The 15,855-nt window shown below is 50.8% G+C and overlaps 1 protein-coding gene across 2 annotated transcripts in view; it reads right to left on the bottom strand.

Annotated features, from left to right (window-relative positions):
• Positions 1 to 15,855, bottom strand: part of Elk3 (ETS transcription factor ELK3) — an 86,874-nt gene that overhangs the window by 47,779 nt on the left and 23,240 nt on the right. For both annotated transcript variants that reach the window (XM_087901991.1, XM_087901990.1), the window contains exon 2: positions 11,570 to 11,778. In XM_087901991.1, the coding sequence (XP_087758117.1) occupies positions 11,570 to 11,776 (207 nt within the window). In that variant the 5' untranslated portion in view covers positions 11,777 to 11,778. The remainder of the gene's footprint in view (positions 1 to 11,569; positions 11,779 to 15,855) is intronic.

Below are 15,855 nucleotides of genomic sequence, written 5' to 3'. Positions count from 1 at the left end.
CTGGCGTTAGTAAACTGCTGTGTGAATCAGCTCGCCAGATGCATCAACTTAACACTGCGAGGGCTCTTGCCATTCACTGCCTGAGCCACCAAGGCACCCTGAGAACCCCTCTTCTTGTTGGTCTGGCAGGGCAGGAAACCCCTCCCTGGGAGCTGGATGCTGAGGGCGTCTTTCTCCCCTGCTCTCTTTGCGGACGCTGCTTGCTAGGTTCAGTCCTAACGCCATCCTGGCTCGTTTAGAACATTCCCCTAAGGGTGTTTGTCCTCAATTAAATTGAACCCTAAGACTACTCTGCCAGCATAACCCTGCCCGGGCTGGACTGGGGACTAACTACAACGGTTCTCCACTTTGAGTGGATAACTCTAATGATAGCAGTTGGCATGGGGACATGAGGGTCACAGGTGGACAGAAATACTCTCACCCCGGCTTTGCCAGATTTTTGACATTCCATACTGGAGACAGAGCCTAGGGCTCAGCCTCCGGCAATGTCCTAACATGCTCTGGGTATATTTGACACAAGCTAGGGTCCTGTGGAAAAAGGAACCCTAAATTGCGAAAACACCTCCATCCTATTGCCTGTAGAAAATCTGTGCGGCGTTTTTCCTGATTAATGATTGACGTGGGAGGGCCCAGCCTCCTGTGGGAGGTGCCACCCTTGGCAGGTTCAGGAGTGGTGTAAGACGGCAAAGTGAGCAAGTCACAGGAGGCAAGCCAGTAGGCAGTGTTCCTCCATGGGCTTTGCATCTGCTCCGGCCTCCAGCTCCCTGCCCTGACTTCCCTTCCTGACAGAAATAAACCCTTTCTCCTCAAGTTCCTTTGGGTCATAGTACTTTTCCCCCGGAACAGAAAGCTAACTAAAATACTTTCTATTTAGGACTGCCACTGGCCAGAGGTGCAGTAGGCAGGGCGAGCTGGTTTCTTCCATGTGGACATTTCACAATGACAGATTTCCGCCTATGCTATGGAGGGTGCCTGCTCCGCCTCGCTCCCACTTCTCCAGTGACGGGAAGCCACCACAGCAGACACTGTGGAAACGGTGGCAATGTCAAGACAAAACAGGCAGGGGCCCAGTGAAGGAGCCGCAGAGAGAGGAAGGGGAACAGGACAGGGAGACAGAGTCTAAGCACAGCCTGCTGAGGAACCAGCAGGCAGGCCAGGTGGGCGGGGCTAATGATGAGGCCCAGAGGTAGGAAGGTTCAAAACCAGTAAAGTGAGGCCAGATGGTAAGGAGAGTTTGGGGATTTCCCAGGGCCAGAGTGGTACAAATGTAGACAGGAGGGGAATGCCAACCTGGCTTCCTGCCCGCCCCCGTCCCCCTCTCTCTGAAACAGGGTCTCGTTATGCAGCATTGGCTGGCCTGGAACTCACGGCGTACACCAGACTGTCTTCATACTCTGTCTGTCTCTGCTCCCTGCACACTGGGTCACGTGTACACTACTGTGCTCGGCTTGATAATTTCTTGTTTCGTTTTGAAGACTTATTTATTTTTATTTGATGTGCAGGAGTATTTTTGCCTGCGTGTATGCATGGGCACTGCATGAGAACCTAGTGTCCACAGAGACCAGAAGAGGGTGTCACATCCCCTGGGGACTGAAGACATAGATGATTGGGAGCCCCCATCTGCATGCCGGAAACCTGGAAATCCTGGGTTCTCCGGAAGAGCAGCAAGTGGTCTTGGCCCCTGAGCCGTCTCTCCAGCCCTCACCCTGGAAAAGCATGTTCTAGAAGTAGGGGTGCTCCAACCCACTCCTCCCATTCTCAGCTAGCTCTGAGCACTTAACACTTGGCACTCACAGGCCCCCTCCCCCAGCAATCTACACCCGTGGGATCCCTAACTTCCATTCTCCCACCTATAGCCCTGCAGCTAAAATGCCAAGGTTGAAGCTTGACCCTAAGCAACTGTTGCATCTTGGGTGTGTTACTCAAACTCCCCTGGGACTCATTATCTCCATCTCTAGAATGGGTCCGTCACTGGCCACAAGGCCAGGTGTCCTGGGAGCCGGACAACGGTTAGCAGGTGTGCAAGCCTAGCACAGAGCCCGGCACAGCACGCCCCATACACGTGAGCTTCCCTCCTGGCGTTACCATCTGGGGTAGGAGCTGAGCCTGTGAGGGAAGTGGGGGAGAGGCTGCCCAGAGGAGCAGCTGGTGGCTGGTGGGTGGTGGGAGGGTGTGATGTGAACGTTAGCGGGTTTTTTTTTTGTCAGTTGGTCTACACGATCCCTAAATTTTCCTGCAGCTAAGAGCCCAGAGCAGGAACGCCTGTGCCTGCCAAGGGGGACTCGGTGTGGGCTAGGGTAAGCGCCTGATGCAGCAATTTGGCAAGGCTGGGAGAGCCCCGGCAGCTGGGCACCCACGGCAGCAGCGGCCCCAACAACATGTTAACTGTGCTCTCAAGACTGCCTCATCCTGTTTCTTAGCAACCGCCCTATTTGGGGGAATGCGGAGTGCTACAGGGACACGGGCTTGGAAGTATGGGCAAGACAGAAAGCACCCCCGAATTTAACGCGTGGTATCCGGTCCCGGGCACTCTCACAGCCTGACTTCTTAGGCTGGCTGTCATCTCTGGGGGCAAGGTGGGCAGCCTGGAAGCCCTCCGAAAGGAAGCACAGGTACATACAGGTCTCCGGGCAGCTTCCAGGGCCAGATTCATGCAGGGAAGTCCTGGTTACCCTCCTCGGCCTCTGGATAAAAGCCCAGGTACCATCTGCTGTCCTCTCCACCCCCAAATCTGAACGGCTGACATGGTCCAAAGACACTTAACGGACCACTCAGGATCTCATACACCGGCGAGGGCCAGGCAGAAAGAATCTCAACCATAGGCAGAACACTATGACAACAGCCCAGACAGGCATTCTAGAAAGTTCCAGGGTAGGAAGACTTGCTGAACTCTTATTCTGTCTCCACTCTGAAAATAGATCCTTTTATATTCTCTAAATTTATTCTGGGGTATTAAAGGACTCCACCAGAGCCAGGCTTTTCGGCACAGGCAGCTGACTTCAGATACATGTTATTAATACCAACATTTTCTCATCGTGATTGCACACCCCATTTAAAATGGATTACCCAATTAAGCTAAGAAGGTGATCCACTCGACTTCCTGGGATTTGCTGCCAGTGGCTCTGCCCGGACTGCTCCCCCTAATTTCCTTCCAATTAGGTGAAGATCACTCGGTACCCTGGGAGGACCGGCTGGGACGTTGCTGTGGCGACCAGAGGACTGCCTATGCTATTGTCATTTTCATCTGCGGATGAGCCGGGAACCGGCAGAATTTCCAGTCTCACCCTGGGATGGATGAGCGTTTCCTGCCAACGACAACAGAGACAAAAGGTCTGCCGGACGGGAAAGGATGAGGGATTGAGTACGCTTCCGGGTCTTCTCATGTAGCAACCAGGGTGGATGTCGTCAGCTTCCCTGAGCAGCTGCACCTACTGGAGTGCCAGGCAGTATGTCACCTGCCATCCCTGGCCCTGCCTGCTGGAGAGGCGGGCTGCAGGCCCTGGATCTGATGTCACGACGAGGCCAGTTCACCAGCGTGGAAAAAGCCTGCTCAGTAACTGGTCAGAAAGATCAGAGCAGCGTGTGAAATCCAATGCCGAGGAGCCCTGGGGGAGATGCGGATTTGTATTTCTCAGAGGCGAATCCAAATCCAGTCGTGGCTCCTTCTTGCTTTCCATTCTTTACTGGCTCTCACCGAGTGCAACATGAGATGCTCCATGCTTCTCTCCCGACATCACCTCCCCCACTCCCACCCCCGGGCCTCATCTCAACCTCAGTCCCTAAATAAACACTCTGCACTAGGAAAGATCAAACACATGTGTGTCCCACCTCCCCACATGCTGTTTCCTGCTGAGTATTCTTCTCCCAGTCTGGCAACAGCTGGACTCGGGTTGAGCCCAGGAACCCTAGGTCAAGTACGTTGGCCTCAACTGTCAGTGTAAAGGAGTCACTAAGGCGTGCAGTGATGGAACTGGGGAGGTCTCGGTGCTTAAGAGCACCGGCTACTTTTCCAGAGGACCCGAGTTCAATTCCCAGCACCGGTTGCTTTTCCAGAGGACCCAGGTTTAATTCCCAGCACCTACAAGGAACTCAAAACCATCTGTAACTCCAGTCTCAAGGATCTAATGGCTCTCTTCCTGCCTCCCTGGGGACCAGGCATGCATGTGATTCACAGACATACATGCACATCCAACACCTATACATACAAAGCAAATTAATTTTATTATTTATTTATTTAACATCCTGGTCACAGTTTCCCTTCCCTCCTAGTCCCTCACCTATCTGCCTCTCTTTCCAATTCCTGCATCCACTTCTCCATTTCTGTTCAGGAAAGGGCAGGCCTCCCATGAATATCAACAAAATATGACATATCAAGTTGCAAAAAAATCAAGTACTCTCTGCATGTATTACGGCTGAGCAAGGTGACCCAGTATGAGGAAGGAACATGTTTTGGGTTTAACAAAAAAAAAAAAAAAAAAAAGATTTATTTATTATGTACGCAGTATTCTGCCTGGATACCAGAAGAGGGCACCAATTCTCATTACAGATGGTTGTGAGCCACCATGTGGTTGCTTGGAATTGAACTCAGGACTCTGGAAGAGCAGCCAGTAATCTTGACCTCTGAGCCACCTCTCCAGCCCCATAAATTGGTGTTTTAAGTGAATGAAATCAGTTCACCTCTTGGTCCATGGGGGAAGAGGTAGAGTAGTTACAGATAATGGCTGTGCATCAGCCTTTCCTCTGCCCTAAGATGAAAGATTTAAAACCAAGCATGCCCAGTGTTAGGAAGGAGTAGAGTAAATAGGTGGCTTGTTGACAAAATGTCCAAAAGGCATCCTTACAATGACATCATCAAGTCTACCTTCTGGAAGTATGGTTTAAAACTAAGGTTGGAACCTTGCATTCGGCAGAGCTGCAGCTGCACTGAATGCAATTCATGCAGCGCAGAATGCAAGACCTGGGAAAGCAAGCCATCAGAAGAGCAGGAAGGCCACTCAGTGCCTTGCCTGGGTCCCTGCCATCTCGACCTCCCACTGCCCAAGGCTCAGACAGTGTTCTCTCAATGCTTGCAAGCTTCTTAGGCTGGTCAGAAACCGCACCCTCCCTCCAGCCCTCACCCACCTACCTACCCCTCCATCTCCGTCCTCCCAAAAGTAAAGCATGCTGCTCCCTGGACTGAGTGACCCCCTGTCCTAGAATGCCAGTGGGGTCTGCTCAGTCGCCTCTTCAAAAGCTTTAGATGCACCTAGGGGGGTCTTTGTTGGAGCTCATCATTGTAAACCCTGACACCCACCCACCCGCACCAGATTTTCCGAAAATAATGGCTATATGCATAAGAAAGCCCACAGGTGTACAGGTGGAGGCTGTGGCCACCCCAGAATCTGAGCCTTCAGGGGCGGCTTTTGTCTCAGTCTCAGTCACCTCTTCAAGCCCTTGGTATCAGAGATCAGGGACCTGTTAAGTCCCATCGACTCAGAATCTCCCAAGGCAGGACTCAGCTCCCTCACCTCTGACCTGACCTGAGTGCTGGCTGATGGTGGACGCACTGCCACGCGTGCCGTTGACTCTAGTGCCATCCCAGTCACGGAGTCTAACATTATACTTGTTGAGCTGCACAGCGAGACCCAACCTCAACAATGAATAATACCAGTCACGTGTGGTTCGTGGAGGAAGACATTTGTATAACCGGCCTCGGTTACCTAATGTGTTAAGATTCAAAACCCATGGACCACCGGTGAGATGGTGTGCACTTCTGAGCACGCACTGCACAGAAGCCGACACCACTGAGAACCACACACACATCCTCAACTCCAGATCCTTGTAGGACCTGGCGCTGCCACGCTCGAGCGCTGTGAAAACAGCTGGCTTCCAACCTCCAAGGTCCTGAATCCGAAATCCGGATGCTGAGGGCGGCGCTTGGAGAAAGAGGCTCCCTCCCTCCCTCTGAGTGCACAGGGAAGTGTTCGGGCTTTGACTCCGAGGGATAGGAGGGGCGCTCAAATGTGTGAGGGTTTTCAGAACAGCCTCACTATGTAGAAACAAGCATCTGGTATAGTCACTGGCCACTCTTGGTTGTGAACAGCAGGCCAAAGGGCTCCCAACACTGTCTAGATGGGAGGGGTCTCTCTCCACACACCTATTCCGGAGGTTGGTATAAAGGGTTCACTTTTCTCCTCTGCATCCACCCAAAAGTTTAAAATTGGTGGTAGGGAAACATGGTGACCCACGTTATGACTCTGGCCAAGACATTGTCGTATGTGTCAAGTGCTGGGCACTATGTCACTATGTCAGGAGGGTGGGCAGGTGCCACTGAGCCTATCCGCCATGACCCCCTTGAGTAAATTCTGTTGTCATTCTCTTTTTACATACAAAGGAGAGGGTACTTGCTTAGCATGTGAGGGCCCAGTCCTCAGCACCAGGAGGAAAAGAGGTAGAGGAATGGAGGGGGGGGAGAATGGCTCCATCAGTAAAGTGGACCTCAGTTCTGATTCCTGGTGTACATTTTTAACCTGGGGAGATAGAGTCAGAAGGATCCCCGAGGCTCACCTAGAAACTGCGTCTCAAAAAATGAGGTAGAGAGGGAGCCAGGTAGAGCCCCCATGTTGACTTCTAGCTTCCACGAGTACCCACCCCCATGCGCACACACAACTAAGACATACAAACCTACTCACACATAAATAAATACATTCATAAGGAAGAGGCTAAGGCAGGCCCGGAGAGACGGCCCCTCCCCCAGCTGGTCTCCAACCCAAACCCCTCACCATGCCTACCTCTCTATACAACCTGGGGGCTGGAGGGTTCGTGTTTCGAAGGGACACTGCCAGTTGTCACAAATACATATGGTATCTTCCCTTGGCATCTTGTGTATATCTTTATACAAATGTCCACGTTTCTCCTCTGCTACACTTTTAATATGCCGGCACAAGCTAAAAATACGACATATACCATATAAAAATAAAGCTATCCACGGGCTTGTCTGCGCTGGCAGAGAAACTTCCCTATTAGGACAAACCAAAGGATGTGCATTTCCAGCCACCAGGGAAAGGAGGCGAGTTAGAGAAGGCCAGAAAAGACAACCGATAAAAATTGCCATGGCTGCCGAGTGAGACAGCCATAGATCTATGCCACTCACGGGCTGAGTGTGAGGAAGGAGGGGCAGTCACAAGGACGCCGAGAAACAGAGGGGACCAGCCTGAGCCTGCGATCACTCCCCCTTCCTTGCCTGAAAAACAGAGCAGGGTCAGGGTGGGGGCACATCACACCATGCCCGTGTGGCCCAAGGGCTTCACATCCACAGAGACCCTGATGCAAGCGGCCCTTCCACGAGAGGCGTGGTATTTATGCCAGCCATGACGGCCAGTCTCATGCTATATATATATATCAGTCATCAGAGGTGTGAACCGGTTCCACTGACCCAGCCCATCAGAGTGCTGCCGGCGAAACCGGACGTGGTAGCCAGAAGATGCAAAATAAATGATCGTAGTGAGGCAGCGGCGGCTTTCCTCCTGCTCTTCTCTCTTCTGCGCCTCCTCCCACCTCCTTCCTTCCTTCCCTTTCATCACTCTCCATTCCATTCTCCTCCTCTTTTCTTTTTAAACTGGATTGAGAGTCAGTGGCCATGGCTGGAGCCTGTCCCCAGAGTTTGGGAGTCGGAAGTCAAGTCCTCAACATGGCAAGGCGGCACCTTTAAGAGTTGGGGACCGTGCCATGGAATCAAGTGTCGCGTCACTGAGGGTGTGGGGGAGATGCTCTTGCAGGGTTTGATTCATTGAGAGTGGATTGTTATAAGAGAATGCCCCCCCCCCACCTCGGTCTACTTCTAACGCATGCTCCTGCCGTGACATCATCCTCTAGCTGTGTGACTATGTGTCACCCTTTCTAGAGCCACCGCTGTGCTTCGGAATCTCCAGAACTCCTTTCTGTATACACTACCCAGACTCTCGCGTTCTGTAAGAGCAACAGGAGACAGGCAGCGGCGGCCGAGTGCCCCTCATCTCTTGCGAGTGTTGCAGATAAGAGTCAGCTGTCTGGAAACACGGGCGTGAACACCTGTGGGCAAGCCTTTCCATGGCTGAACCTGAACAACACTCTCAGACAGGAGAGGCAGCAGAAGCCCCCGCTTTGACTGCAAGGCCCAGCTCTTGGGCTGCTTCAAGGTCACATGACTGGATCATGCTCTGCCCCCAGAAAGAGAGAAAGGGGACAAGTCTAGCAAGCTGGCCATGGTGGCCACCTGGACCCCAGAGTTTGGGCTTAAGCTAATACGTGGCATTTGTTTGGACTTTTCAGTATTACAACTCTTAATAATAATAATGATAATAATGATGATGATGATAATAATAATGATAATAATAATAATAATAAATAAACCACCTGAGGTTAGAACAGCATAGGAGCAGCCTACCTAAACTCAGGGACTCTAAAGTAGAAGTAAAGTAGAAGATTTGTGTTAAAGAATGACATGGAGCAGCCGCCAGGCCCCGCCATTCGCTGGCTGCATGGGCTAGAGTAGCCTCCCAACCAAGGCCCCATGTTCTGCCTTGTATAGGAGGGCCAGGCCAGGACCTGTCTCATGGAGTGTCATTTAGTTTAAAGTCGTTTAGTTCAATAGGAAGTGCCCAGGTCAGGCCAGGTCCCTAGATGCCTAACAAAAAGCCGCAATATGCCCCCTGACAGCTATGAAACTACCTTTGAAAAAAAATGTGTGTGCATATATGTGTAGGAGAATTGTTCTTGTGCGTACACATGTGTGTGCACATGTATGTGTGCTTGTGTGTACATATGTTATACTTGTGTGTATATATGTGTCCTTGTATGTGCATATATGTGTGTACTTGAGTATGTATCTATGTTTGTATATATTCAAATTGTACTTGTGTGTACATGTGTGTGCATATCTATGTGTGCGTGTGTATTGTACTTGTATATGCATGTTTGTGCTTGTGTGTACATACATGTGTACTCGTGTGTGTATATATGTGTTTATGTGGATGAGAATTGTATTTGTGCATACCTGTATGTATATGCATGTGTGCTGATGTGTATATATATTGCACTTGTAAGTACAAGTGTGCATATACATGTGTACTTGTGTGTGCATGCATGTGAATTGTACTTGTATATGAATGTGTGTACTTGTGAGTATGTCTAATCATACTTGTGTGTACATGTAAGTGTGTATGTGTATGTATGTGTGTGTAGACACAAGCATCCACATGCATGTGGAGGCCAGAGGACTTCAGGTGTCATCCTTGGGCACACCAGTTACCCCCTCTGAGACAGGGTCTCTCAGTGGCCTGGAGCTCACCTATCAGGCTGGGCCAGCTGGCCAGGGAGCCCCAAGGATTACTGCTTCTGTCTTTCAGTACTGGGACTGCGAGCGGAAGCCATCGTGCCCAGCGCCTCTCCAGGGTCTCATTTTGTGAGGGAGGCACTTTACTGTCTGTGTCTCTCCAGCTTGGCGCTGCTCTCTCTAGAACGCTGAGCCAGGTTAACAACAGCACGCGACCAGCCACCAACAGTCACTCCCCAGCCCAGGACATAGACCCCTTCCTGCTGATGCAACATTACGTACACCCTCAGGTGCAAAGCCCGAGCCGTGAAGAGGTGACTCCGGTGCCAGGCACTGAGGCAAGACCTCTTTTCTTCGACACCTTGATTTAAAACAATGGAAGGGCCAGGCCAAGCTTCTGGGCTCTCTGCCAGCAGGCAAGGCAGACTGTTTTCCTGAGGGGGCCCCCAATTCCCATGGCAGAACATAGAACCTGGGGAAAATGCAAACAAGACGCCATCTGCTTGGCTTCCAGACAGTGCAATTAGCCGAGAAGTGCCTTTACATCGTCGCAGGACTCTGCATTAAGCCGGGATTAATTAATTGCCACATTAATGGGAAGCACCTTTAGCTCTCCAATGACATAATCACATGCAATTAGGAGGACAGAACGGAGCTCTTTATAATTAATGACGTCTTCACTTCCTGAAATGTGTAATCCTTCTGTCTTGGATTCCAAAGAAGTTTGCAGACAGAAGGTGCTAAATATAGATCTGGAACTAATAGTTAAATCAGTTTTAAATTCACCTTTCCATACCAATAGTGAACCCAGAACAAAAGCTGACTTTGTTTACTGGGACTCTAAGCTTTTACGTCCGTGAAGCTAAACAGTCAGCGAGCAGAGGCTCAAACGGAAATGCCCAATAATTACAGATCTGATACATTTATCCTAAATAGAAAGAATTTTGCCCTACAGAGCACACTAACTAATGTGTGGGAAATGAATTACACTCACGCCAACCGTCCTGGCTTTGGCAACTGTGCTGTGATTGACTTTTAAAAAGCACTCTAGGAGCTGAAGAGATGGCTCAGTGGTTAAGAGCACTGACTGCTCTTTCCAAGGCCCAAGTTCAATTCCCAGCTCCTGTATGGCAGCTCCTAACTGCCTGCAACTCCAGTCTTGGGAATCTATTGCCCTCTTCTGGCCTCCATGGGTACTGCACACAGGTGATGCACAGACATACATGCAAGTAAAACACCCTTATATGTAAAATTAGTATTTTTTTAAAAAAAAAATTATAGGGCTCTGTCTCTCACCTTCTTAGTACAGAAATGAAACTGGCTTTGCTTCTAACTAGGGAGTTACTAATAAGTCAAATGTCACACGCCAAGCACAGATATAAGGACCTAGCATGCAATAGCTCAGTAGATCCTCACTGAGACCCTAGGTCAGGAGTGGCCATGATTCCCATTTCACAAGCAGGATTACTGAGATGCCAGGTCCTTAATAGTAATAAGGTGTCCAGCCATGGCTGGGGGTGTAACTCAGGGCTGGAACACTTGCTCCTCATGCACAAGGCTCTGGGTTCAACCCCCAGCACACAGGGGTTAAATACTGCACCCCAAAATTATCACTTTCCAGGAAAAGCTCTTCTGACTGCACCCCCATCCAGAAAGAACAGACGGATTTCCCAGACTTGAATTCTGGTTCTGTCCCCAGAGCCACCCTGACACCTTACCCCTGCTGGCAGCAGCCTTCTTCAGCAAATTACACCCAAGAAGATGGGGGACAAGAACTGAGCCCCCGTTAACATCCACAGGAGGCAACGTTCTCACAGCGGTTTTTCTCAAAATCAAAAGCATAAGTAACCTCCATTTTCTTGGGTTTCTATGTGTTGCTTGTACACACGGTCACGGATATGCATGCATGTGGCCATCATTCATCAGGTTCCAAACATCAATTTTTTTTTTTTTTGAAACAGGGTCTCTAAAGTGGCTTGGGACTAACAGACTGGCAAGGCTGGCTCGTGAGTCCCAGCCATTCTCCTGTCCCCACCTGTCTGCCTCTGGGATCACATATTCCACCACTCCAGGCTTTTTTGTGGACTCCGGAGATGGCATTTAGATCCTGTGGCTACAGGACAAGCATTTCACTGGCTGAACTGCCTCTGAGCCACCGCCCATTTTCCAATTTGATCCACAGCACCGGCTCCTCTGTCCCCACCAATGGACGAGGAGAGGCATTCTCCCACCTCCTCCTCCCGCCCCAACTCCCATGGGGCCCGAGGGTTGCTTTACCTTGTCGTAATAGTATCTCAGGGCTCGGCTCAACTTGTCGTAGTTCATGTTTGTCTTGTTCTTGCGGAGGCCCCACAGCTTGGCCACTTCTTCCGCCTTGAGGAGCTTGAACTCGCCGTCGTTGGACGTCCAGCAGATGAGGTGCTCATGTTTCTGGTCCAGCAACAAGTGCAAAAGGAACTGCCACAGCGTGATTGCACTCTCCATACCTGGAGGAGGTGGGGAAGGCAGGGAGGTCAGAGCTGGGGCCTGCAGGTCAAGGGTAACCCATGGCTCTACTGTGTAGAGCATCACAGAGAGCTCTTTCCACTCCATCCCAATGGACCGCCTAATTACACACAGACTTTGGCTTGCACCGTTGCAAGCAGCTTTGATCCAGAAACACAAGAGCAGTGCCCCGGGATCCTGGAATTCGTTACATACGAATCATCCAAGTCACCCGGCACTGGGAACTACACAGAATAAACAACTGAAGGAACCAACAACGCAGTTAAGTCCCCCATTCAACTCTTCCTTGGCTTAGCTCTATCTTTTCCCACCCATCACATCAACTGTGTTTTGGTCACTCTCTAGCCTTTACTTGTTGAAACGTAGCCATGAGCACCCGCTGGGGCTAAAGGATTTACACAGGGGCCTGGGGTAACGAAGACTCCGCATCCCTTGGTTGAACTGTCTTCTCCTATCCAACAGCCAGCATTGCAGGGAAGGGACTTGGCCAGTCTTCGCATGGTCCACAATCTCAGAACCCAGGACAGGGCTTACATAGAGCTGATGCCCAGTCAGTAGACGCTGATGAACGTAAAGACTCGGTCATTGCCAACAGAAGAGAACACTAACTCCCCAGACACTTGTCAGTTGCTCCAGTCCCACAGTCTCAGGCGCACAGGTCGGAAGGGTTTGTCCCATCAGGAGAGGAAATCCCACAAAAATGTCATCCTCCGCCTCTGCCCATAGCGCAGACTCTGGCGTTCATTCCTCCTCATGCACTGCTCTCTGGTTCTTGGAACTTGCTGAACTCCATCGCATCCATACTGGCGGGAGTCCAAGTGGGAGCATGGGAGGTTCTGAATTTTAATCAGCTGAGTGTATTCATAAGAAATTATCCCCGTGTTTTATTACACTTATTGTGTGTGTATAAGGTGTACATGTGCACCCATGCACACATGTGCGTGGCATGTGCGTGGAAGTCAGAGGACAGCTTGTAGCAGTCCACTCTTTCCTTCCACGGGGTCCTGGGACTTGAACTTGGGTTGTCAGGCTTGCTGGCAGGCACCCTGAGACGCACAGCCAGCTTGCCAGCCCCACCCACTTATTTTTATCATCACCCATGTAATTAGGTAAAGCTTTCCTGCAGGCCAATCATGAGTAAACACCGAGGGTGTTTTGATCTGGGCAGATGGAGCTGGGATTTTGACGTTGAGCGGAGAAAGCTCTGTAAAGACCCCAAGGTGGAGGCCAGGCTTCTACCTCAAGATGCATAAAAGCCGAGTGAGATGGAGACCAGCCAACAGAATGACGGGACCCCTGTATGGCAGCAAGGAGACACTGGGGTCCTTGTGACAGCCCAGGCTGACAGCAATGAGGAAGAGAGAAAAAGATGCTCAAGAGACAGAACAATGAATGGCCTGGAGGCGTTTTCTACAGTGAGTCTCTCGGCTGCTCCATTGCCCTTCATAGAACAGCTTCTAGGTGGCCAAGGAGCCTGAGAGACAGGCAGGCCCAGCAGTTCCCTTCAGGCCGACCTTCAAACTGGCTGACATCTTCTGCCTCTTCCAGCAGGTTCCAAAGAGCTGGAGTATTGCTCAGTGGGTGAGCGCCTGGCCAGCAAGGCCAGGGCCCTGGGTTCCATGGCAGCACCACACAAAGCAGCTTTGGGATCCTGACAGCAGTCACCCCGCTTGCCATATGAAAGCCCCCAGTCACCCCTTACAAGCATTCACTTCCTGCTTCCTCTCACAGGCCCAGGCAGAAGAAAGAATCCTATTGTTTCTCTGAGCACCATGGGGGCCACGTGGGTGTCTCTGTTCAAGAAAATCCAGACTAAGAACATGCTACAAACACCCACGGGGCATTTTATTTCTAAGTCTTTAAAGGGAGTATTCTTAAAGAGGTCTGTCTTCACCGCAGTGGTCACTGGGTTTGGGAGAGTCAGCCCCACCGCTTCTGACTTCAAACCGCACCAGCAACTCCTGAGCTCTGTAAGGGCTCCTGGCAGGATGTGTAATGTTATGGCTCCAGCTCCCAGAGAGCTCAAGTAAGCCACACACGGTTCAAATTCTTGGGTGTCTCTGGCCAAACCTTCTGGCAGTGAGTGTTTAAATATCTTTGAAACGTAGTGGCCACTCAGAGGAACTTTCCTGGAGAGGCAGAGAGATGTCAGCCAGTTTGGAGTTCTGCAGAAAGGCAAGGGCTAGGCCTGCCTCTCTCGCTGACTCTCAGGTAGGACCATACCCAGCAACCCCGAACCTGTAACTGCCAGGAACCAGTCATTATCCCACAGGAGACAGAACACAGCAGAGGCACCTGTGTATATCATACCATGGTCTCACCAGGTTCTTGGGGAGGGGAGGGTTCCCTAGAATTCTTTCTGTGAGCTCCAACCTGGGCACAGAAAAGAAGGGCTCAGCACAACCTGGGGTTGGGGGGAAGGGGTCCCATGTGGCTTCCTCGGTCCCTGGAGCTCTCTGTGAAGCCTTCCAAACCAGCCGCCTCTTTCTGCCCCTTCAAGCAGGGTCCTTTGCACAGTTATTAAAAGTTTATACCTTATTTAAAATCAGCGATTGTCCAAAGCTTTGGCCACAGTCTGGATACCAAGAATACGAAAGAATTTATTCCCAATTCTTCCTTGTTTTGCTCCTTTAAGGGGCCAGGCAGGACTACAGTGCAGTGGGTCCCTATGTCATCAGCACACTGAGAGTTGGCCTTGGCCATGTGTCTTTATCTAGTCAGTAAAATACTGAGTTGAAGGGATGAGATATAGAGCTGACCTGAACTTTATCAAAGGCTGGCCTGGACCCAGTCTGAAGAAACAGAAGCGTAAGTAAAATAAATGCCATAGTGAGCGAGTTGAGGGTTCTTGGGCCAGTTTGTTACATGGCGCCACTACAGAAAAAGCTGACTGCTACAACATCACATATATGTGTTCCTCCCTTCACTAGGTTGTCCTCTGGGGCTCAGAAGGGCATGAAAGGACAGAAAGGGAACAGACCAGGAGATAGATGGTAGAGATGGGGCACAAAGCTGCAGGAACTCCCAGATCCTGGAAATGGGGGAAATGGGTCCAGAGAAGGCAAGAGTATGAGCCATCCAACAACTCTCAGGCCAGAGCCCAGCCTGGGAGGCAGCAAGCTGGAGTATGAAAGGATCACTCAAGTTGCTGCTAGCAACCGTGCGCCCTGGAGGTAACTAAGGGCTCAGGCTCATATGTGGAAAGTGTCCTGCCCAGCACACACAAACTTGCTCCTCCTAAAAGTCTAGCCGCTGCTTTGCCCTGCTAGGCACCCCAGTTTTGAGGACTGGTTCACACGGAGTTCTACTTGGTGCTGGGAGCCCAAGCCACACACTACGTGGAGGTGAATGCCAGACACACTTTCTCTTTTTGCCACCTCCTAGACCCACCGCTGTAGAAGTCATCCTGGGGATGGAGTGGGGATGTCACAGAGGCACAAAGAGGCTCTGAACCCCCACCATCAAGCCGTGTTGCATGGGACCAGAGAGCCCAGACCAGGCACAAGTGGGCCCCCAGAGGAGGACACTACTCTTGTCCTCTCCCCTCAAGGGCACGAGCTATATTTCTTTGACCCCCATTTCTTCTACTCATTTTAATTATGGCATTAAGTTTTGTAACTTGCAGCCGTTTTCACACACAACCATGCTTCACGTGGCGCCGCCCTCCCAGCTACAAGACCTGTCCTTTGGAATGTGCAGGAAGAGAAAAAGTTCTGACGTATGCACCTGGGGGTACACTCTAAGAACCGGGGGTGCTGTACTTAACTCAGTTTCCTGTAGGACTTCTTAGGGAAGAATTCAAGAAACCTCAGCCCAGGGGTGTTGGGTATATTGCCGGATGCCGGCTATATGACTGCCGCAAACATTTGTATGGCTACATCACATGCACGAGACTGTATCATATTGTAACACTGCATTGATACAATATTCTGGCAGCTGAGCCTGCTTTAAGTTACAATGTGTCATCAGCTGACATTCATTTGGCTGGCTGCCCAGACCTACTAGCTTCCAATGAATTGAACACTTGAAAGAAATGCGGGCAACGTGACAACGTGACA

The sequence above is a fragment of the Myodes glareolus genome, chromosome 26 (genome assembly GCF_982192425.1).
Source record: "Myodes glareolus chromosome 26, mMyoGla1.1, whole genome shotgun sequence".
Classification (NCBI taxonomy): Eukaryota; Metazoa; Chordata; class Mammalia; order Rodentia; family Cricetidae; genus Myodes; species Myodes glareolus.
This window is presented reverse-complemented; position numbering and strand designations above follow the sequence as displayed.